This window comes from Lepidochelys olivacea (genome assembly GCF_965140295.1).
Source record: "Lepidochelys olivacea isolate rLepOli2 genome assembly, chromosome: 16".
Lineage (NCBI taxonomy): Eukaryota > Metazoa > Chordata > Testudines > Cheloniidae > Lepidochelys > Lepidochelys olivacea.
Window position 1 is genome coordinate 22461699 of NC_140426.1, and position 22212 is coordinate 22483910.

A 22212-nucleotide genomic window follows, 5' to 3' on the forward strand; every position below is an offset into this window, starting at 1 on the left:
GCAGGGGTCATAGGCCATGATGTCTTGCCAGATTCCACTTAAATAACATTTGACCTCCTTAACACGCCATTTGGTTTCAGTTGGGTGCAGTATTTGTCATTGATTGCATAGGGTTGCTATAGGCTATAAAAAAAGCTGTTAACTTCCACTCCATGTGTGTACACTTCAGTGTCAGGGGAAGCATTCCTGGGCTGAAACCCAGATCCCATTGAAGTCAATAGCAGAATTCTCATTGAATTGAATTGGGGAGGATTTCATCCCTGATGTATTGGTTTTTGTTTTAAAAGCACTTTGGGATGAGAGGTACCATGTAAATGTAAAATTATTCCTAGTATAACTACTGGAAAACTTCACTCAAACTGCAGCTCTAGGGATGGTGAGGAATGGTTTAGGGTGTAGGGCACTAAAAGGTATGTCTACACTGCAAAAAAACAAAAACAAAAGTATGTTCTTAACTCCAGTTGGCTAACCTGCGTTAGCTTACTGGGGTTAAATAGCAGTGAAGACTCGGTAACTTGTCTTTTAACTTGGGTTAGCAGCTAGAGGTAAAGGCTATAGGGGACCGTAGGGTTGAACTCAAACTGCTAACCTAAGTTGCCATGTCTTCAGGGCTATTTTAACGCAAATTAAGAAAACCCTTTTTTTTGTGTAGACCTACCCTAAGAGTTAGGATTAAATGGAGAAAAGGGAAAAAGTAGGGTGAATATAATGGAAAACTTCCTGACTCTGGGATTTATTAGGGCCTGATCCCACCACAGTTCTCTCTCTCTCTCTCTCTCAAATAATTCTTTAATGTGTTTCATAGAAGTCTGCAGCACTGCTTGTTTGCGTAAGGACTGCTCATGTCTAAATGCTTGAAAGCTCAGTCCCGAGTGGAATAGAATGTTAAGGGTAGTGGGGAAACCCACGCCGCATCATTTGAGATGTTGAACACTGTTCTTGACAAAGCCCTGGGAACAGTCCAGCGTTAGCTGAGCTAATGGGGTTGAACTAAAAGACTTTATAGGTTTTTCTCTCTCCCCTTCTGATTTGTTAGGGTGGGAAAGGGAAGACTAAGGATTCAAACTTAGCAGATATCTTTCCAGATGGAGCAGGGACTTATTTTGGCTTGAAATACTAACCTGAATTTGTTTTTTTGTCTGTAGCCATGTTGGATGAGGATGAGGAAGACAGAGTGGATGAAATAGCCCTGCGCCAGCTTACAGAAATGGGGTTTCCAGAGAGCCGAGCTGTCAAAGCCCTTCGTTTAAACCAGTGAGTATACGCATCACCCAGCATACAGAATTGCTAATTACTGAGATAATTGGTGCACATAATTATTTGGATAATAATGCATTTGCTGTAAACCGCCTCTTGGAGCACCTAAACCAAGATGATACAAAGCACTAGCACAGGGAACAACCCTGCTCAGGGTAGAGGTCCATCCGGGGGCAAAGAGGTTTCGAGTGAGAGAACCTTACTCTGCTGCTGACTGTGCTGGACTTGTTCTGAGAATAAATGGAGGTCTGTATATTTGGCATCATTCATGAGTATTAAATTCACGCTCTCAATTTAAAAAAAGAAAAGAAAAAAACAGACCCAATCCTTAAACTGCAGAAGAAATGTTTCACACTGACTTCTAAAACCATTTTAAATTATTCATTTCTGTCCCCACATCCAAACAGTGATATCAAGGGCTGTTCTTTTCTTCTTTGGTTATAAAATTACTTGTGTGGTTATGCCAATCCCATCTCTGGATTTTTCCTTTCTCTGCTTTCCCCAGGGCACAAATCGGGGAGTGATATGCTGTTACTATCCCAAGCTTCACCTATGTCAGATACCAAAATGACATGACACAGCAGATTATGCAGAGGTTCAAAATATGATCACAGTGATCTTCTTGAGTTTGGCGTCTTTTCAGTGGAGTTCAAATGCTCATAGGCGCTGCTTGGTGGGGCTCAGATGCTCTTTTGGGCTCCAAGGATAAGTGTGGGGGAAAGAAGGGGTGATGCTCACCCAAGCAGCATCCAGTCCTCGTACCAAAATGAGCTGTCACTCATGATAAATTGTGTACATGTGATGTGCTTGTTCCTCTCCTTATTTTCATGCTTTGATTGACAGTGAAACAGTTCCCAATGTTGACATTTTCAATGATAGTCACTGGGTATCTGAATTAACACTCCAGAGAGATGAACAGGGGCAGTTCACCTCTCTAGACTATGGTTTCAGGTTCCGTGGAAACTTGGGCAGACATCACATTGTTAATTCACCCAAAAATTGCAAAGTGAGAGTTTCTTCTGACTTGTAAGGGGAAGAGTGACTTTCTATGTTGAAATGAAGCTGAGGTTCTGGAGAGCAGGCGATGCCCTCAAAAGCCTGTTTAAAAATGCTAGATTGCTAGTTCAGCTCATCTTGAACCTTGGCTTTCCTCTATCTCCACCTCTCCTCTCTTTTCACTATTAGCTCAGGAGAAATCAGTTTGTGGTGTCTGTGGTATTTCAGGAACATCAAGTCTGAGATGTTGCACCAAAGTTATTTTATAACCAAGCACAAAGAAAGCTTAAAGGAAGCAAATTTGTATTTCGTGACCTCTGATACAAACTAGCTAGTGACGATGAAAGTCCTAGGAACAAAAGCCAAACCTGTGTGAGATGATGATTTACTCACTGACGTCTGTCTACCCTGCAGCTGGGAGTAAGCCTCCCAGACTCCATCGGCTTGAGCGTAGACGTTGCAGCTCGGGCTCTCAAGCCCAACTGATCCCCTGATCTGAGCTCAGGTGACTAGCCAGTGTCTCTGCTGGAGCCACAGTGTCAACACCGATGAAGTGAGCTGTAGCTCACGAAAGCTCATGCTCAAATAAATTGGTTAGTCTCTAAGGTGCCACAAGTACTCCTTTTCTTTTTACTGTTAAGCTAGTGGGAGTCTGTCTAGCTTGGCTCAGAGGCTCGCTCTGAGCTGCAGAGTAGAACATACCTGTTGAGCTTTGACTCCCCATAATCGTTTCCATTAACTTTGTGTCTCAGTATGTCAGTGACGCAAGCAATGGAGTGGTTGATAGAACACGCAGATGACCCCACGGTTGACGCACCGCTTCCAGGTCAAACCTCATTAGAAGCTGCCTCTGAAGTGGGTGCTTCCTCTGCTGGAGCAATTGCTGGTCCTAGTTTGGAAGCTGGTGGGGAAGAGCCCAAGGATGAGCTGACGGAAATATTCAAAAAAATCCGCAGGAAAAGAGAATTTCGTCCGGACCCACGAGTATGTCTTGTCTGTCTTTTACTCTTTACGCAACAAATGTAATATGAAGGAAACCATGGGGACACAGTGGGCTCCAAATAACGATGTTTTCTAACTATATGCAACATGTAAGGTCTGGATACCTAAATACACTGCTGCTCCGGGAGGGTTCTGGAGGCTTTTAAACACAGAAGATGTTGAGGACCATTAGAGGACTCTTAAAATATTTAAAAGAGTACCACCCAGTACCTACATGCTACAGTCTCTAATGCAGGTGCATCTAAATTACCAGTGTTGTTAGGTCTGCCCTAGTGTTGGGGCTAATCTCTTGACGTAGCCTTTTGTAATCATGACTTGCTTCCACCACTAAAGCCAGTGGAAATAATGCAGTTGTGTGTATTGGTGAAGAAGCACCATAGGGTATTAATTATGGTGCCCTGAGGACTCTTACCGTAGAAGGGTACAAAAGAGCATTTAAACTGAATCTTGAAGAGTTTGCAGAAGTGACAGTGAAACATCTTTTCAAGCTGTTTATCTGAACAGTTATAAATACCTTGCATAGAAAATGTATCCCTGTTCAGAACAACCAGGAGGTGCTGTTTAGAATTCAAGATAGATCTGCTTTTACCACTGAAGATTTCCTGAGACTTTGACAAGATTCATCAACAACTTAATAGCTAATATTAAGACATGAGTAAAATTACTTAGGTCTGAAAAAGACCTTTTAAAATATTCAGATACACAGTTCTAAATATTTAGTGCGCACCAGGACTAAATCTAATTACTAGAACTTGCAAATGCACATGACAGCATGTGTGTTATTGCCAGAAAACCACAAGCCTTGGATAGGGAGTATAAAGTACAAGTTTTAAAATCCTGTCTCCCATCCCCAGCATTCCAGTTATCTGGCTCCATACCAGATCATGGCTGTGTTCTCATAACTTGCATGGCTGCATTTCCAAACACTAAATTCCACTCTGTTGCACCAGTGGAAATTTCAGAGGAACTTCAGTGAACTCCTAGATTCACACCAGTGTAGTTAAGAACAGAATTTGGCTTACAAACTCTACTTTCTGCTTCCCTTTAAAAAATCTGCAGTTGTTCCCTTGGGTCTTGCCTCCTCTCTAATATTTCACAACACATTTCAGATTCTGCTTGCTCATTTCTTACCTTTTTCATTCTGCTGCTTAATCGTCTAATCTAAATCATGAGTATTACAGGCAGTTAACCTTCTTAAAAAGACCAAGCTGAATACACTTGTCTTGCCAATCTATATTTCAACTGTGCCTACTGTTTAATGTCCTAATCACTAAATAACCTGGATCCAATTTGTTTGTTTGTAAATTGTTTTCTTTCTGTGCCATGAGGAAGGTCACCTGTACATGAAATCTCAATTTGCCTACATTGCAATGAAATAATGTAGTGATGGAAAGTGGACTAGTTCCAGATCAATGTTTAGGAATCATTATTTGTGTAGCACCATAACATCTGGAGTATTTGGCCTTGTAAGAACAGTTAATAAAGGAAGCCCCTTAACCACAGGAGTGAAATCCTGGCACCACTGAAGTTAATGGGAGTTTTTCCCTGTGTGGAGCCAGGTTTCTATCCTTAGGATAGAATCCTGGGTTCCTTTTGCCTCGGGCAGACTAGATGGTGGCTGGGTTTCCTAAGATAACTGTTCCCAATAGATGTAAGTACATTTCTACTTTTTGAGTTGCATACAAATAGGAAACAGGAATAAAACTATCCCATCTCTAGATACAGAAATGGAAACCAAAATATCTGAAGAGTACGATGGGATATTAGAAATGACTGATGCAAACAGCAGCCTTCCTTGTCCTTATTCCAAGGAGTGTGTTGAACCTGAAGGAAACCGTGGGCTACAACCAAATGCTGCTTAGTTACGCAGCTGGAACCTTCACTGAAATCAACCTGGTTTGACCCTGTGTAACTGAGAGCAAAATCTACCCCTACAAATGCATAGTGGTAAAGGGGAAATGGAAGTAAGTTGATTCAAAGCAAGTAACTTCTGTCCTTCAGTACAAAACAAGTTACTTTCAAATGTGGATGTGAGACTTAAAGCAAACTGTCCCATTTGACATGTGGTTTAGACTTTAACCTACTTCTTAAGAGACTCTCTATCCTGGCTTCTGACCCATCACAACCCTCTCCTAAATGTCACATTGCCCAATCTAAAATTAGTGCCACAGCCTGCAAAGGGCACATGTACTGTAATTGAACACCTGACGCTCATTTAAAAAGAAGGCATTCTGATATGAACACATCCTGATACAAGCAGCTAAGGTGTATGACCAGAGAAGAGTAAGAAAAGGAAAAGAACTAGTTCTTCCAGTGCTTGTTTGATGTGTAGGAGCTAGGTATGGAGAAGTTCACCTCTTGCGTGCTGGGGGCTGCATTTCCTTATATATAATTTTACATTGGTGCTGCTGTGTTTGCCCAGATGTTCTGTGTAAGTAGTAGGTGCAGGATGGAGACTGCCAGATTACCAGCAAAAAGAGAGGCTTCTGGTGAGAGTAATCTGTTTCCTCTCTGAGTCCCAAGGATATTGATGTGGAACAATATTATAACAAGGGATCATTCAATCATTTCTCTTTCACCTGTGCGTTGGAACAGTGCAGTAATACTTAGTACTCTTAATCTTCAAATAGCTCTGCAAACATTTTCCCTCACAGTGTGCTAGTGAGATAGGTAAGTCTGAGCACTCTGACTGATGAGCGGGAGGGAAGACAGAGGCAATGGAGATGAGTGAATTGCTCATGGTCGCAGAAGGAATGTGTGTTAGACATGGGAGCTCCTACTACCCATCCTATCCTGCTTTTTTAGAGCCAAGTCCTGCTCCTTATTTTAATAGAAGCAGGATTTGGCTGCTGCTATTTTATTATTCCTTGTATTACAGTACTGTCTAAGGACTCCAGTCACAGATCAGGGCCTGGTTGTGCCATTGCATTGGAAACAAGCTACTTGTAGCCTGATGGTAGACCTTTAAAATCTCTTGAATCTCTGCTAGCCAACAGTTTGCACCCAATAAAAGCCTTTTAGAAAAAAAAATAGTCGAAAGGGAATATATTCTGCTATATTCTCCTCTCAGTTACACAGAAAATCCCATTGGCTCCTCTAGTGAGGAGAATCTGACTTAATAAAGCCTGTCAGGATTCTTAAAACCGGGACCATCGCCTTCTGCTCCTTTGCTGTATGTGGAGAAGGAAAAGCTTTTCTCCAGAAGAAGGGATACGATTCATTCCTTGTGTGTGTTGTAGCTGCCATGGACCAAGCTAAATGCTGTGTGTAATAAGCTGTGTGTTTCTGATTTAGGCTGTCATTGCCTTGATGGAGATGGGCTTTGATGAAAAAGAGGTGATAGATGCACTAAGAGTAAACAACAACCAGCAAAACGCAGCTGTGAGTATCCTCTGTTGTTTTATTCCTAATTGCTATGATGATCATTTGCTCAATTGAGAATTCTTGATCGTTGAACTGGATGGCGCTTGGTCATATTTTTAATTCAAACTAGCCTCATGTTACATGGTCTTGCTCTTTGTATTCCAGCCCTAGCAGTTATTGGAGTTGAAACAAACATGATTAAATATTGTGCATCTTTGAAACTAGCTACGTACACCACTGGAAAGCAGTCACTTCTGGGCTGGAGAGTGGCAGTCAACCAGCATCCTGCACAATGTTGAGAGAACTACTTGCAGAGTGGAAATGTTGAGATGGAGAACTTTGGCCAGGGACATGAAATTGGTTTTTGAGGTTCTCTTCTGAAGGACCACACACGCATGCATACAGAGGAATGCTCATTTTATCCTCTCCTGAAGGAAAAAGGGCTGAGCTGACCTTGTTGGGATTTTGAGATGTGCTTCTGGCACTTAGATCAGTGAGCCTGCCCTCCAGCTTTGGATTCGGGAATCCTGGCCAGTTCTTGGGTAGGAGGAGGACAGTCCTGGAGCAAGCTGTAGATTTCCAGTGTGATATATAGAATGTCACCTCATGTGGGTTTGAAAGCTAGAAATCACTTTTATTGCTGTATCAGGCTCTAGTCCAGCTCCCGCTGGAGTAATGGGAGCCTTGCAGTTGACCTAGAGCAGGACTTAAGTGAATAGTAGTTAATGTATTACATGGTTTAGTCTTCAAATTGCATGCAGGGATGATAAACTTTGTCTAGGATGTTCTATCTTGTGCCTTACTTACATGCGGGATTGAAGTCTCATGAGCTTGCGTTTTAATGGAACTAATTATAAACTTGTCATGCCTGCTGACTTTTACAGTGTGAATGGCTGCTGGGAGACAGACAGCCATCTCCAGAGGATTTGGATAAGGGAATTGACACCACTAGCCCTCTCTTCCAAGCCATCCTGGAAAACCCAGTGGTACAGTTAGGGCTAACGAACCCTAAAACGCTGTTAGGTAAGTACTGTCCTGGCTTCTGACAAAGAAGCCTTGCCTGCACAGTTGCTGACTATCAGAAAATACTCTGAGTAAAGCTAAGGGAATAAACGGGGAGGGGGCAGCCTGACGGCTTGCTTTGTAGTGCTGCGTATGATGCCATGTGGGCAGCAGGGGCTTGGAACAATCATGGGGCCGTCACAGATATGACACTGAATCTCCAGGGCAATGGTTTCAACCTGCAACCATCTAGAATGTCATGGCTGCTGGCTAGAGTATCCGTGTGGATCTAGGAGACTTGTTGCACTCAACTTGGCCAGAGTTTGGCAGGGAAAATGTAGATCTCTGCTTGGTATCCTGGGGTCCTTAGCTGCAAAAAAAGGTGTGGAAGAGAATGCATGCTGTAGTACAGCTCACTATTGATTGAAGTCTGCTTATTACTCAGAGGGCAGTGATTGGCTGAGTTTAACTGAACTGAAAGCTGCAAGCTAAGGACTTCTGTGTGTGTCCTGCCAAGGCTGAAATAACAGCTATGGACACATGCTTCACCCTTTTTGGAGGTTTGCCCTGTAGAGCATCTGTGTTTTCTCAGTCAAAAAGCATCTGTGGCTCGGAAAGCCGCATCACTAATGAGTCCAAAAAAGACTGAAATGTAAATCTGTGGTTGATGGGTCACTCTGAGGAAACTGTGCACAGGGAGATATTTAGTAGGGAGAAATTTGGCATTTCTGCAATATATAAACGTGCTTAATCTTTGGCCTCAGTGGTTAAAGGCATGTTTTAAAACATACATTGCATATGAATTCCTTTGCAGTAGATCTTTTGAACACTTACATTTACTGTGAAGTTTTGTGGGTTTTAAATAATGCAGGAGCAGAACCTGCCCACCCTGATTTCTAAACAAGTGGCATCTTCGTTTCAGAGGAAGGTTCCATGCTGCAGCGCAGGATATAAAAATAGAAAATGAAATGTCATTGTACACATGTATAATGCTTGGATGAGCATCAGAGCATGTACTGTTGCTAATGATACCTCGGCTTATTGCCAGTGTCATGCATTTTAACATGAATATTTGCATTGAATTAGAAAATTCCTAGTTATGAAAAAGATGATGAAAAGTCCTTTAGTTCAATATATTTTTAATCTCTCGCTTCTCCCCAAAAGAGGAGGTCTAGTGGTTGAAGCATGAGAGCTATATTTTATTCTCAGTTCTGCCAGAGACCTACTTTGTAACCTTAGCAAAGTATTTATAGTGTGGCATTCAGAGGTGTTGAGTACCTACAGCTCTCGTTGACTTTATTGGGAGTTGTAGGTGCTTATCACCTTTGGAAAATTGGATCATTAACCTCTATGCCAGAGTTTGCCAGACTCTGTTATGTAAATTGTTACACTGATCTTTAGGTGACTTCTGAAAAGGTCAGACTTTGTGTGTGTGTGTGTGTGTGTGTGTGTGGCCCGTGAGTAAGTTCCAAATGTCCCAAGCATCTGTAAACTGTTGGCTCAAATGTTCTTGTTTCCTGCTGTGTTTGCAACCCAAATCTTGCAGCAATGTACTAGTGCATGAGAACCACACAGTGGCACTGACTTTTCTGTGAATCATCCAAGCTGAGTGAAATGCAAAATAAGTTCAGTCAAAAGTAAATAAGTGGAATAATCTTGGGATAGAGGGGTTATTTGACACAGGTAAAGAGAACTATTTTTAGCCATTTGGGCCTAGGTCATCCTTCCTTCCAAAATCTGCAAATGGAGGGGACCCTTCTACCTGCACACACCATGGAAATTGGGGTCTACTGTCTCCATGGCATCATGCATGCCCTTGACTCCAGTCCAAGGTGAGAGGGCAGTGATTAGGCTGGTGGAGGAAGGAGCTTGCTGGCTGGTGGGATAATATACATTATTCCCTCTCTAGCCCCAGAGAATTTTTCCAGGAAGGAAGGATTGTCTTGTGGCCAAGGCACTTGAGTGGGAATCAGGAGATTATAGTTCACTTCCTGGCTCTGCCATGGGCGACCTAGGGGCATGCATCTGTGCCTTAGTTTCACCCCTTGTAAAATGGGGATAATGCTTTACCTCACAGGGGTGTTGAGAGAGTAAACTCATTGCTGGAGGCATTGAGGTACTGTGGTGATGGGCACCATAGGAGTACCTAGGTAGAACATAACACAGCTGGCTTTTGTACTACCTCCTTCTCATCACCCCCAATAGTCACAGCCAGGAGGAGTCGCCGGCAGTGCCGCTCCAATGGAGTTGTGTTGCCAGGGAGCTTGGTGGTGGGGGGAAGGCCTCTGCGTGGGTGGCTCTGGCCTCCCAAGATCTGTCCTGATGGAGTTGTGGTGATCAAAGCAAGTCATGATTCCTACTGCAATTTAAACTAACTTTTTATTTTGTAAAACATCCAAAATACCCAATATTTGCCAAATAAAACATCATGAACTGAGTGTTGCCACCTCCTTTTCTCGGCAGCCTTTGAAGATATGCTTGAAAACCCCTTAAACAGCACTCAGTGGATGAACGATCCAGAGACGGGACCTGTCATGCTACAGATCTCTCGAATCTTTCAGACGCTGAACCGCACGTAGAGGGGAATGCCGATCCACTGTGCCACTTCTTGCTGTCTCTAGCTTCATTTCCTGAACAAGAAGGAACATAGATTTTTGGGGGCGGGGGGGGGGGGGAAATGAAGGGGGGTCTGAGGGAAGAAGGTAGCAGAGGAAGCAAAATAGCTTTTTGTTGTTTGGGTAGGCACGTCTCAAATAAGAGTGTGTGTAGTTATGGCCATCCTGAAGTTAATAGCCTTGTGGATTTAGTGGAGGAGGTTTGAAGACTTGTTCTGGGGGTTTTTTTGCTTTCGGATGGTAGGTTGAAAATGAAATATATATCCAAATACAGGAAAAAGCTTTGTAACACAACTGAGCATCTGATTGACCGAGAAAATAATATGATGACATTGCCTCATGTTTCGATCTTCTTGCTCAAAAGGCCTATGACAGCAGTTTTACTAGCCAGTGGTTATAGCAGCATCTGGCTAGTGTTTACAAAAGGTCACTGACCACTATCATAGGATAATAATCATACTATTCATCTCTATACAGTGTTAATTTATGTCTATATCAAAATACAAAATACTTTTTAAATTGACACTTAGGAACTTGTTTTTTAAAATAAGTCCAAATGTTGAGAGAACATGTTTTTATCCAGACTTGTCTGTCTTACATTTTAATTTAAACAGAATAATTCATAGATGGAATTTCTTTAATTAATAAATAGCGTTACTTTTTCCTATTTATTTTCTGCGTTAGTGTTGTTCCAATCCTGTGAGCTCATGTGTTTGCAGGAGATTTCACTCAACTAGGTTAAAGATGCAGTATCTCCTTTCAGAAAAATGTAATTTGTCATTCCAGCAGTTTGGTTCTCAAGTGCTACAGTTCATAGGTTTGTCCTGTTTTAACATATCTTAGTTTGAAAGGTGACATGTTTCCATGTACTTTTGCATTTCTGAATGTATATTTTAGGAAAGGAGTTCTGTTTTGCAGGCATCTTCCTTTTCTCTGCTTGCAATGCCAAAAGCTACTAACTTGCTTGGTTTTTAATTGAAAGGTCACCTGCACAATGAAACAAGAATCCATACAAAAATATTTAGGTTTGTGTCCTGTTTTTGCTTGCTTGTTGTATAAAACACACTTGAAATGATTGCCCTCTTCCAAATAAGGAATTTTCCCCTGCTTGTACTTTACCTTAGAAATATCAGGAATTTCAAGTCTTGTCTTCCCTTGTCTTTATTGGAAGACTTGCTGGAGGTCTCAGGTGTGTATTGTGAGTTTTGTCAGGCTGCTAACTAAAGGAGTACACATGCTGAATCTCGCACATAGATCTCTTCTTCCAACTATTTATGCTGCAGTTGAGTTACACGGGTGGTGATAAAATTTTTAAATAGCTGGACTAAAAATCATTTCCCTTTTCCATCAAGTTTCACTTGCTTGGTGTCTGCAGTGTAATAAACCAATCCTCCGCTAGTCTATACAGTCTGCCATGAAAAACAGGGTAAACAAGACCTGGATTTCTAATGTAAAAAGTATGCTGAGAAAATTAAACCTTTTAAGTTTTCATTAGCCACCATAAAGGTGTGTATATGTTTTGTGAGAGGATATTCTGCATAACTTTGTAGGTCGCCTTTTAAAGTGATCTTACTGAGGGCATCTAGATTCAGACCTAAACCACAGAACAAGTTTTGGCCTGATCTTGGCATCTGAACTGTAGTAATATGCAGCTGAGACACAGAAGTTGCCAATTTCACATAATGTGGATGGGTGGGGAAGTCAGTCACTCAGATCTTATCTTTATGTACTATCCCAGTTTTATTTTTGGCTTTTGTAATATCATTAACAGTCTATTGCACTTAAACAGATTTCTGTAAGGCACTTAGATTTCCAAATCCAAAAGTAACCATTTTCAGCACCCCTGTTTTTCTTTCAACCCGTTCTTGGCATCCTCAAAACTTAATTGCAGTTTTGGTTTTAAAATCTGAGTCTGATTCTTCAACACAGTAATTACTCAAATTAGTCAAATTTCATTTCATTGCAACTACTCACGTGAGTAAGGGTTATAGATATAATATTGAGAATAATATTTAAGCAAGTTTCCTGATACTGAAGGATTTCAGTTGTTCGTTCGATCAGGCTTTTTGTTTTGCAATGGTTTCCTTGAACTACTACCTGAAGATGTTATTACTTGAAGTTCTAAGCATTTGAGGCACTGATATGTATGATATTCCCTCTTCCATCCAAGTTCTTGTAAATAATCAGTGCTTGTTTCTACAGGACAATATTAGGTAGAACCACCATCATGTGATTATACTGATTTCCTTACTAAACAAGAATTGTTCCAGACTGCGGTTCTGAATGTATTGGACACAAGTTGAGACAGCAGCATGTCCTGTAATAACTTACGGTCTGATCATGTTCCCATTAAGTCGTGCCCAAGCTCCCATTAACTTTCATGCAGTAAGATCAGACACTTTTTTAAAATAATTCATAAACTGATTCCACAAAGAACTAACATATTGTTTTTATCTACATATCCTTCATACTTAAGCCTTCTCTTTCAAGGAGCAGAATGGTTCACTTTTAGACTGTAAGTTCTGCTGTTTGTATACCTCTGCATTATCCCCATGGCAATGGACTTGAGTTAGATTGTATGGTTTCATCACTGTCTGTTTCTGAACAGGGTGTATTTGTTTCTATGTCAGGCTTATCTAGGTGACACAAATACATCAAAACTGCACTTGTTGTCTTGTCGCAACAGGTTCAACGCATCTTTTAAAATAGCTTTCAATAGAATTGCAGTAGAGAAACTGAAATAAATGAAGGCAAGAATGCCTTGTGTATCAGCTTTCCTAATAAAATTAATATGGCAACTATGATATAAGAAACCTTGTGATTAAAGGAATACTGCATCTTTAAAAAACTAAAAAGTTTGAGGATATGCAGTTTTAGACTCTATTATTTCAGAGCTTTACTCCTGTACAGTGTAAGTGTAGAAGGAGAGAGGCTGGTTATCATTATAAAGTGTCCTCCAGCCTTGGTTTTTTCATATGGCTTTTTATTTTTAAATGCTGCTTGACTTTTGAAAACACAAGTTTCCAGTGGCCAATATCTGGGATTAGTGGAAGGTTATATGGATTTAATGTTTTTCAGCAAGACTTGGGCATGAATAAAGATGTACTTAACTATGTCAATTCAAATGTAACTTAGAATGCCACTTAAGGAATCAGTTGATTCAGCTCATTAGTATGAATGTCTGACACTAATACATGCTGTGTGCTGCCAGCGCCTCGGGAGCTAGAAGTCCAGTGGCACGTCCTGTGAGCTGGATGGGTTGCTACTCCAAGGTTACTATTGCTTTTTAAGTCCATTGTGGTTGCAGTTGTGGCAATTCTCCTGTGCTTTCTAGAATTCTGAAAGCATAAAGATCCCTACATGGGCAATGAGGCTGGGATTCAGCATTTGAAGGGGCTGGTTCCAGGTAGTGTCATGATGAAAGGACTGTGGGTTCAAATCTGCAAAACCACAAGAATCTTGGGAGTAGACGTTTTTTAAAAATCAATGGGATTACGTGTGTGAGTAAGTAGTAGTTGCGTGAGTAAGGATTTGCAGGTTTGAGCCATGTGCTTGCATGTCTGAAGTCTCGATTAAAGTTAGCAAAGAGATTAGCAGTGGTGCTGGCTTCATTGTAAAGTGTCTTATTGCATCATCGGAACTAGGTCAAGGGAAAAAGTGGAAGATAGATAAAACCAAGGAAAAATGAGGAAATGGGCCAGGTAGGTGGATTATCTGCTGCAATATTGACTGCTTATAATTGTTCTTATGCTTGGTCTATACTTGCCCCATCAGTTGACATAGACAATCTCTTACCTTTTGATATGTGTGACTCTTAAAAGCTAGCTAGCTATTTATTTAAATATATATATGTGTAACTTATAATTTTGTCATCACAAAGCTTTGATATTTTTAATAGAAATGTTCTATATAGAAGTTTGTTCTCAGGGCTTCATATTTATACTATAGGGCAATTCATTTAAAGGGATGTATTTGGGGTGTGGGGGGGAAGCTAGTTGCCACTTTGCAACTTAAATGTTGGTTAGTCTAGACCTGTGAGACCGAGCTAGCATGAGACTCCTCTGAGCCACTGTAATAGACAAGTCCAAAGAATCCACCGTTGTTTCCTCTTCCATCTCTTGAGGATGGTGGAAATGGTCACACAAGAATACACAGCAGCTTTGCACATTGTTGTCCTTTACACAGTTCCAAGGACACTTCTGCTTTGTGTGTATTGATGGAAGTGGAAAGCTAATTCACGCAGTTTCTAGTGCAGTGGTCAATACACCTGCACTCTGCTAGGAGTCCAAGAACGCATGGCTGCAAGAGCTCTTAGGTTTCCAGACCATCTCCCCACATTTGGCTACTTGCAGTCTGTCACAGTTGTTCCCCAGAACCTTTTACCCCATTTTGCCTGGAGCCAAACTTGACTTCTAGAGGTGGCTCTTGGTATCTGAGAAATGGTTGTGTTTATTCAAATGCTTTTTAGTTGGAGCAAGTTGCAGTCTTCTGGCATCATGATCCATGGGCTGAGAATCTTTGAATTACTGCATTGGAAGCAACTGTGCAGATGGACACAACACCAAATGATGATTGTATTCTATCACTGTGTCGGTATATCTTGTCTATTGAGCAGGCACACAAGTTGTTCCCAGTAGTCTGAGGTTCAAAGGCACTATTTACAAGATAGAGTGTTATCCAAAGGAAATACCTCATTTTTCTGCTAATTAGAGTGGCATTTTTATCAGTTATTAATCTTTACTCCTAGGACTTTATAAAGAGCTGATGGAATAACTGCATCCACAGCTGGCCATTTACATCCACAGATATGTTGGATAAGATAATTTAAAAGGGATATAAATCCTCATGCTTCAGGGCGTAACCCAACCACTAAATGCATCTTCACTTATGGGCAGATTATTCCTCTGAAGCATTTGGTGCTGGCCATTGTTAGACTAGTTAGCAGACTAGCTTAGCCACTAGTCTGAGTCAGGATGGCAAATCCTATGAAAGAAAAGCAAGCAGTGCATATTACGTTTACATGAACATGGTTTAAAAAGTCCTGTTCACTTGCATCCCAACCTTTCGTCATTAGAGACGGCATGTATTTAACATGTGGTGAACCTTTTGCTCTAGGCTTAAAGAACTTACATGCAGATCCCTGTTTGAAGCATACAAACTTTAATAAATGTGAAAGCATTAAATTCTTATTGAATTTGGTTATAGTTTTTTTTATATCATGTTCTGGACCGGGGAAAAATTGTGCTAACATTTTAAACTAAAAACCTACCAAATGAAATGTGTGTTGTCTTGTTGCAGCAGGTAGGAAAGGCGTGTAGACCTTTTTTAATTTGCAAGTTTATTTTTATTATAGTTTAATGAACTGTACAAGAATGTGATTTGCCATACAGCACTGACCACAAAGTAGCACTAGTGAAGTTATACTGTAAGGTACTATGACTTTTCATTTCATCGGTGTATAGAATGGGTACAGTACATAGTTTTTATATGGAATTGACACTGATGTGTGGCATGCACAGTTGTTTTTAAGATGTAATGTTACTTTTATGAAGTTTAACTTGGGTCAACATCAACAAACCTATAGAATTCAGGGTTCATTCTAAAACTTACTAGCATGGGTCAGTGATCTGCTACACATCTGCAGAAAGATTCAGCAACGACTAGTGCTAATACTAAACATTTGTCACCCATTTTTGCTTTAATATGATTGTCTGACCAAAATAAAATCAATTCTGCATTGTTACTAATCTGATCCCTTTTAAACAGTCAGGCTGTTATCTGCAGAAATGTATTCTGAGAGACTATCACGAGTGTTTGGTTCGTGTGGCTTTGCTGGTAACTATTACCTACGTTAGTATGGCTAAGTTGGACCCATGAGCGTGATTAGAATGAACGCTGAGTCTTTTAAACCTACACACGCGCACTCTGAGAATGATCTGGTAATGTGTGTTGTACATTTATAACATCAAATAAAGTTTTTTGATTTATTACGAGCTGTTTCTAAACCTTTTGAAAAGTGTCATTGGGCTGACAAATCCAGGTTACTGACCAGTCTGTATCGGAAGGATTCTAGAACTGTGTGCCTATTGGTAAGCTTCAGAGTAGCAGCCATGTTAGTCTGTATTTGCAAAAAGAAAAGGAGTACTTGTGGCACCTTAGAGACAAATTTATTTGAGCATAAGCTTTTGTGAGCTACAGCTGATGAAGTGAGCTGTAGCTCATGAAAGCTTATGCTCAAATAAATTTGTTAGTCTCTAAGGCGCTATTGGTAAGCGATTCATTAACAGACTATCTTTTACTGACCAGCTCTACTGGTGAGCAAACCTGGAACAAAGAGTGAGCAGCACAGTCTGATTCCAATAATCATTTCTGCATCTGGGAAATATTCCTCTTCCTTCCTATCAACTTGGCTCCTTCAGGGTGAAATTTACCCTAAGGGCTTAAATGGAGCATAGACCTTGTGCTGGCCTTCTGCATAGTGGTGAATGTTTGCTTACCAGGGATTATCCTGAATCTTAGTTGATTTGTTGAGCTGAAAAAAGTCATATCCAGCATGCGCTGCACTCTCGCAACAGACTGACTGGAAAATTCTGGGCTAGAAAGAAATGGAGCTAAAGTAAATAGGGGTAGTGCGGAAGCAAGGTGGGATGCATCAGTACGATCGTTTGCATATGAGTTACCTAAAATGCTGCTCCTACTCACGTTCCAGTACTACTGTGGCTATTTGGGAACATCCTTGAAGACTTTCTCCCTAAGTTTGCCTGTGTGTGGTTGCCTTGGAGGCTGCTGAGCATGAAACGTAGCTGTGTCAGATGGTTACTCTGGAGAGCATCTGGGATTTATTAAAACTTTAACAAAATGTATAGAGGAGAGAAGAGCCTCTGCAAAGAAGAATTGGACACTGTGCAGCGTGTAATAAAGAGCCTGCCATAACCCTGACTACATCCTTTGCAGAAAGGAGATGACTTGGCTCCCAATTCCTATCAGGTATTCCTTCAGAATTCTTCCTCTCCTCTGCCTATGCCATGTGGCACAGTACAGGTTAGATAGTTTGAGGTGGCTCCAGAGAGCAACTGATTGGGATTTTGGAAAGGTTTCCATTAGGAAGTTTACAAATATCCTAGATCAGCTGGACTCGAGAGTAACCTTGAGTAATTGTCTTGAGTTTGCAGATGACAAAAAAATTGGGGAGGGGTAAATAAGGAAGAGGTCACTGGTTCAGAGCATCCCTGATCACTTGGTAAACTGGGCACAAGTGAACAATGTGTTTTAATACGGCGCAAGTAAATGTATACTAGGAACAAAGAATGTAGACCATACTTACAGAATGGGGAACTCTATCCTGGGAAGCAGTGGCTCTGAAAAAGATTTGGTGCAGGGTATGATGGATAATCAGCTGAACATGAGCTCTGTGTGATTCTGTGGCCAAAAGAACTAATGCGATCTTGGGATGCATAAACAGGAGACTCTCGAGTAGAGTTAGGGAGGTTTTTACCTCAGTCTTTGGCATTGGTGTGACCATGGCTGGAGTACTGTGTCCGGTTCTAGTGTCCACAATTCAAGAAGAATGTTGATTTTAAATTGGAGAGAGTTCAGGGAAGAACCACAAGAATGATTAGTAGATTAGAAAAGATGCCTTCTAGTGATAAACTTAGAGTTCAGTCAATCTAATTAACAAAGAGAAGGTTCAGGGATGACTTGATTAGTCTGTAAGTACCTACATGGGGAACAAATATTTTATAATGGACTCTTAGAGCATGATCCAACGGCTGGAAGTTGAACCGAGACAAATTCAGACTGGAAATAAGGTGTACACTTTTAAAAGTGAGGTAATTAATTAACCACTGGAAAATTTACTGAAGGTCATGGTAGATTCTGCATTGCTGACAATTTTTAAAACGAGATAGGATGTTTTTTTAAGTAATCTGTTCTAGGAATTATTTTGGAGAAGTTCTCTGGCCTCTGTTAGAAAGGAGGTCAGACCAGGTGATCACAGTGATCCCTTTCTGGCCTTGGAATCGATGAACCTCCAGTTCTTCAATAGTCAGTTCTTTAAAAGTCTTCAATCATGGTTTGACTGCTGCACATGATTAGGTAGTAGCACTTCAAACTGAATCTAAATGGGCACAGCAGGGTTTCTCACATGTAGCGGCTGGCATCTCAATAACCAAAGTTTAGACATTGATTCAGTCTGTGTTCAGAAATCACTTAAGTGCTGAAAATGGCTAAGTGCGATTATTACTAATGTTGTTCTTCAGCAGTGCTGACCAGAAGTGATCCTCTATTCTGGTCTCAAAGTTGCAGTGCATTACCTTGACTGAGACCTTGTGGTCAAAACCTGTGTTCTGCCCTGAAAAAGGATGGGAAAGGTAAGTGCTCAAAGCATGGCATCAATCTGAGCCTAGTCCTTATCTCAGGCCTTATGGACAGCAGCAAAATGTAGACACTAACCAGCCTTCACCCTAGGTTGGCTCATCCTTGGGTTACTTCCTGCAAGCCCTTTTTGCCCTTGCCTCTCCAACTTGTCTGTCTCTCTGAAGGGGGAAGAGAATGCTCCCCCACCTTCTTTACCCTGAATTGGAGCTAATGAGTAGAGATGCTCTAAAAATAAGGGGTAGAATCCAGTGTAAAATTGTTTGACCAGCTCAACTAATGTATGCCGTCTGGACTGGGTTCAAGGATAGAGCAGAATGAGTCAGCAGATGCTGTCCCTGTGAGGTCCTAAAATCTGGAAGTCCATCATAAACAGGTCATGGATATAGTCCCCTCAAGAGCATGTATCCATCTAATATCTCATAGTACGTTTGATCTTACTGTTAAATACAGTAAACTTGTGATAAGGAACATCCAGAGTACTGGAAAGAGTCAGCCAGTAGAAAACTGCTCTGAGATGAGGGTACTTCAGTGGTTGTCTAAGATGGGATTGCAATATTTGGGGTGGGGAAGGAGGATGGGTTCTCTTGGGGCAGAATAAATGGTATTAACTCCTCTCATCCCACCCCCCAGCCAAAAATTCCTAACTCCAAGTAAAACTTTGATGTGTGTGTTTGAACCTAGCCATAGCTCAAATGTCTTTAGCCTGGAAGTTGACTTTCAGCTGGAAAACATCTCCAAAGTGAATGTGGAAGCACTGGCGGAAGACCTACCACGTAAGTGCAGTGAGACCTGAGAATAGCCTCCTGTTGGCCAAACCCTTGTGTATCTAGTATCACTAACAATCCTGTGCCATTTTATATAAGCAGGCCAGAAGCAATGTGTCCTTTTGAGATGTAAAGGACTAGACCGTACTCTACCAGAATACGAGTGGACGGTGTGGCTAATGTTTTCAAACATGAGTGTTTAAACTTTGATGCCTAAACAGGGACCTGCGTTAAATAAGTGGCCTAATTTTCAAAGGTGCTGTGAACCCTTAGCTCCCCCGGAGATCACTGAGGGCTGTGGGTGCTCAGCTCTGGAAAATGTGGCTGCTTATTTTAATGCCTCATTATGAAACAGGGTCCTTAACTTCAGGCAGTTGAGTTTTGCAATCATTGGCCTGTGATTCTGTGCAGTCTGGATTAGGCCCTGGTCATGCGCATTGTTAAAAAGGTACAGAATTAACCAGATTACTTATTCAATTGTCTCTCTAGCATTGCTGTGATTAACCAGTTCTCTAACCTGTTTCATTAGACCTCGCTGAATATTCTGAAGACGACACCAGTGATTGCACAAAGGGCTCTCTCTCATTTAGTCTGGAAAAGTCATGTACATCAAGCTGGGAGCTTGCTTAACTGGTTGAACTTCTGATCACTTGCCAGCATGTGTGCACTGATGAAACCAACTTATGCCCAGATCATACTTAAGATTTATTCTCAGCAAATGCTATTTAAATTCCATTAAATGTATGTATTTAGCTGTAAATGTCTGCTGTAAATATCCAAATGCAGCTGCTGGTGCACTCCTAAAGAAAGTGGTTTAATCAAAGATTTCCTTCTGTTATGTCAGAGCTGATTGACAAAATCCATGGAGCTATGGCCGAACTCCTGATTTTAAAAATGCACAGTAAGAGTGAAGCACTTGTCCCTTCCCCCGAGAGTGTTTTGGGTTTGTCTTGTATACCCCTCTTCATCACTCCCCCCCGCCCCCCCCCCCACACACAGAGCTTTTTATAGTGAATTATTTATTCTGGAGCTTTTTGACATCCATCCATACTGTTGCCAGAAGAATAGTACCATTTCTAAAAAGGCTATTTGAAGTAATTGACTGACCTGAATAATGCCAGTGTGGCGCTTACTAGATCTCCAATTCTTGCGCTGTCAAGGGCTGTGTGTATGCAGGAGGAGGGATGGAGATTAAGACAATTTTTGGATTCTTTGGTAATGAGATTTTTTTTATTTTTCTCCCCTTCTTGTGCATTCCCTTTCTCCGTACAGAAAGGGGCAGCAGTAACATTGCAATAGCCAGAAAATGCTCACTGCCAATTTACAACCATGTGACTGAACTCCATGCAGCCAGTGCATGGAAACGTATTTAGCTCAGCTGTCCAGAAGACAAGGGAAATACTTTTAGTTCAGCCCTTCTGAATTCCCCTAAAAGGACACTGCCATGGGACTTCCATATTGCTGCCGACTCTTAACAACAGCCCTGTCATGGGTGTGTTTCTCTACACACAAGCTTGTTGCTCGTGGTGACTGCTGGGCTTTAACGAGGTTCTCTTCTCTCTTTAATAATCTAGCAGCATATTTACCTCTGTAAATCACAAAACTGTAAGGATTTTGATCTCGGTTCCTCATGTGTGTTTCCTTCTTCCCCAAGAAGGGGCAATATGCTCTCAAAAAAAATCTGCTATCAGTACAGTCCTGTATTTGTTCAGAGCTCTGAAACTACAGTAGAAAACCATAAGTGATGGGAAATGTAGCATCTTGGTCCTTGAGGTTGCTTCTCTTCCCAGCTGTGTCCCGGGGTCCTGGCTGACAAGGGATATCGCTGCCAGAAGAGGGAGGTGGAGGTCTCATTAGTTGAGATCTGGGAACAAAAAATTAGCTTAGATCATCTTCCAATTTAGATAGAAGTGAAGTGTGTGTGGTTTTTTTTGTTTGTTTGTTTTGTTTTTGTTTTTAAATAACAGGCCACCCATATATTTGGGAACAGAGGCAGAGATAGATAGAAAGGCCTGGTGAAGTACACAATGGAGGATCAATTTAGGCCATGTTTTGCAATGGTCTCCATAGTGTTGGACCCATGTGCCCCTGCTCAGCTCATTGCAGGATCAAGTGTAAATTATGCTCCCCATGCCCCCCTTGCTTGGGTGAAATGGCCCAAGAGTGAGACCCTTTATAACTCTCTGGCATTCATCAATGTTACATTTCCTGAGCGAATAAGTCTATCAGGTTTCCATCAGTTAATACTATGTCTATATATAGCTTTCCTTTCTGAAAATAAACGCTTATGGTACTTGAGCAGTGGTCTATTCCATGACCCCGGCTTCATATGAAAAAGTACATAGGAAAAACTGCCAGAGGAGTGGGGAGCCATGCATGCAGGCACTAGGGACAAGTCATTCATGTGTGTAACTCCTCATGCAAATGGCTCTCTAAGAAATAAAAGCAGTTGAAATTACAGTATTTCTTAATTTTTAGATTAGGTGGGAAGTCTGTTTCACTGCAGCTAACTAATTTCCTACCATCACTTTATGCTAAATGTGGAGCCTTGCACAGAATTTTTACTAAAAAATATTTCTTGCTGTCATCTCTGGCTAGGAGATCAAATAAACAAAGCCTGTGACTGAGAGATAATGAAGCTTCAGTATTTCTGGTTTTGTTTATTTGATCTTATAGAAGAAAGGTACTCACAGCATTGCTGTGAGTAACAACTCTGTGAAATGCATCAAATTATGAAAATATTTGTTTCTGAATGTAAAGTTAACATGACATTTGCTTTAGAGTAGCATGTGTATTTTAATAGTTCTCTAGCATCTTTAGCCAAGGAACTCAGTGTT

The 22212-nt window shown here is 41.1% G+C and overlaps 2 protein-coding genes across 3 annotated transcripts in view; both read left to right on the forward strand.

Annotated features, from left to right (window-relative positions):
* Nucleotides 1–10278, forward strand: part of UBAC1 (UBA domain containing 1) — a 28549-nt gene extending 18271 nt beyond the window's left edge. The window contains exons 6-10 of the mRNA XM_084650154.1: nucleotides 1146–1254; nucleotides 3006–3237; nucleotides 6550–6636; nucleotides 7503–7641; nucleotides 10084–10278. Of these exons, the coding sequence (XP_084506280.1) occupies nucleotides 1146–1254; nucleotides 3006–3237; nucleotides 6550–6636; nucleotides 7503–7641; nucleotides 10084–10199 (683 nt within the window). The 3' untranslated portion in view covers nucleotides 10200–10278. The remainder of the gene's footprint in view (nucleotides 1–1145; nucleotides 1255–3005; nucleotides 3238–6549; nucleotides 6637–7502; nucleotides 7642–10083) is intronic.
* Nucleotides 7503–22212, forward strand: part of CAMSAP1 (calmodulin regulated spectrin associated protein 1) — a 78846-nt gene continuing 64136 nt past the window's right edge. The window contains exons 1-2 of one of the 2 annotated variants that reach the window (XM_084650151.1): nucleotides 18510–18604; nucleotides 19293–19384. The gene's annotated coding sequence lies outside the window, so the exon portion shown is untranslated. Of the gene's footprint in view, nucleotides 7642–18509; nucleotides 18605–19292; nucleotides 19385–22212 lie in introns of those variants that run through there. The other variant, XM_084650152.1, reaches the window with a different exon arrangement.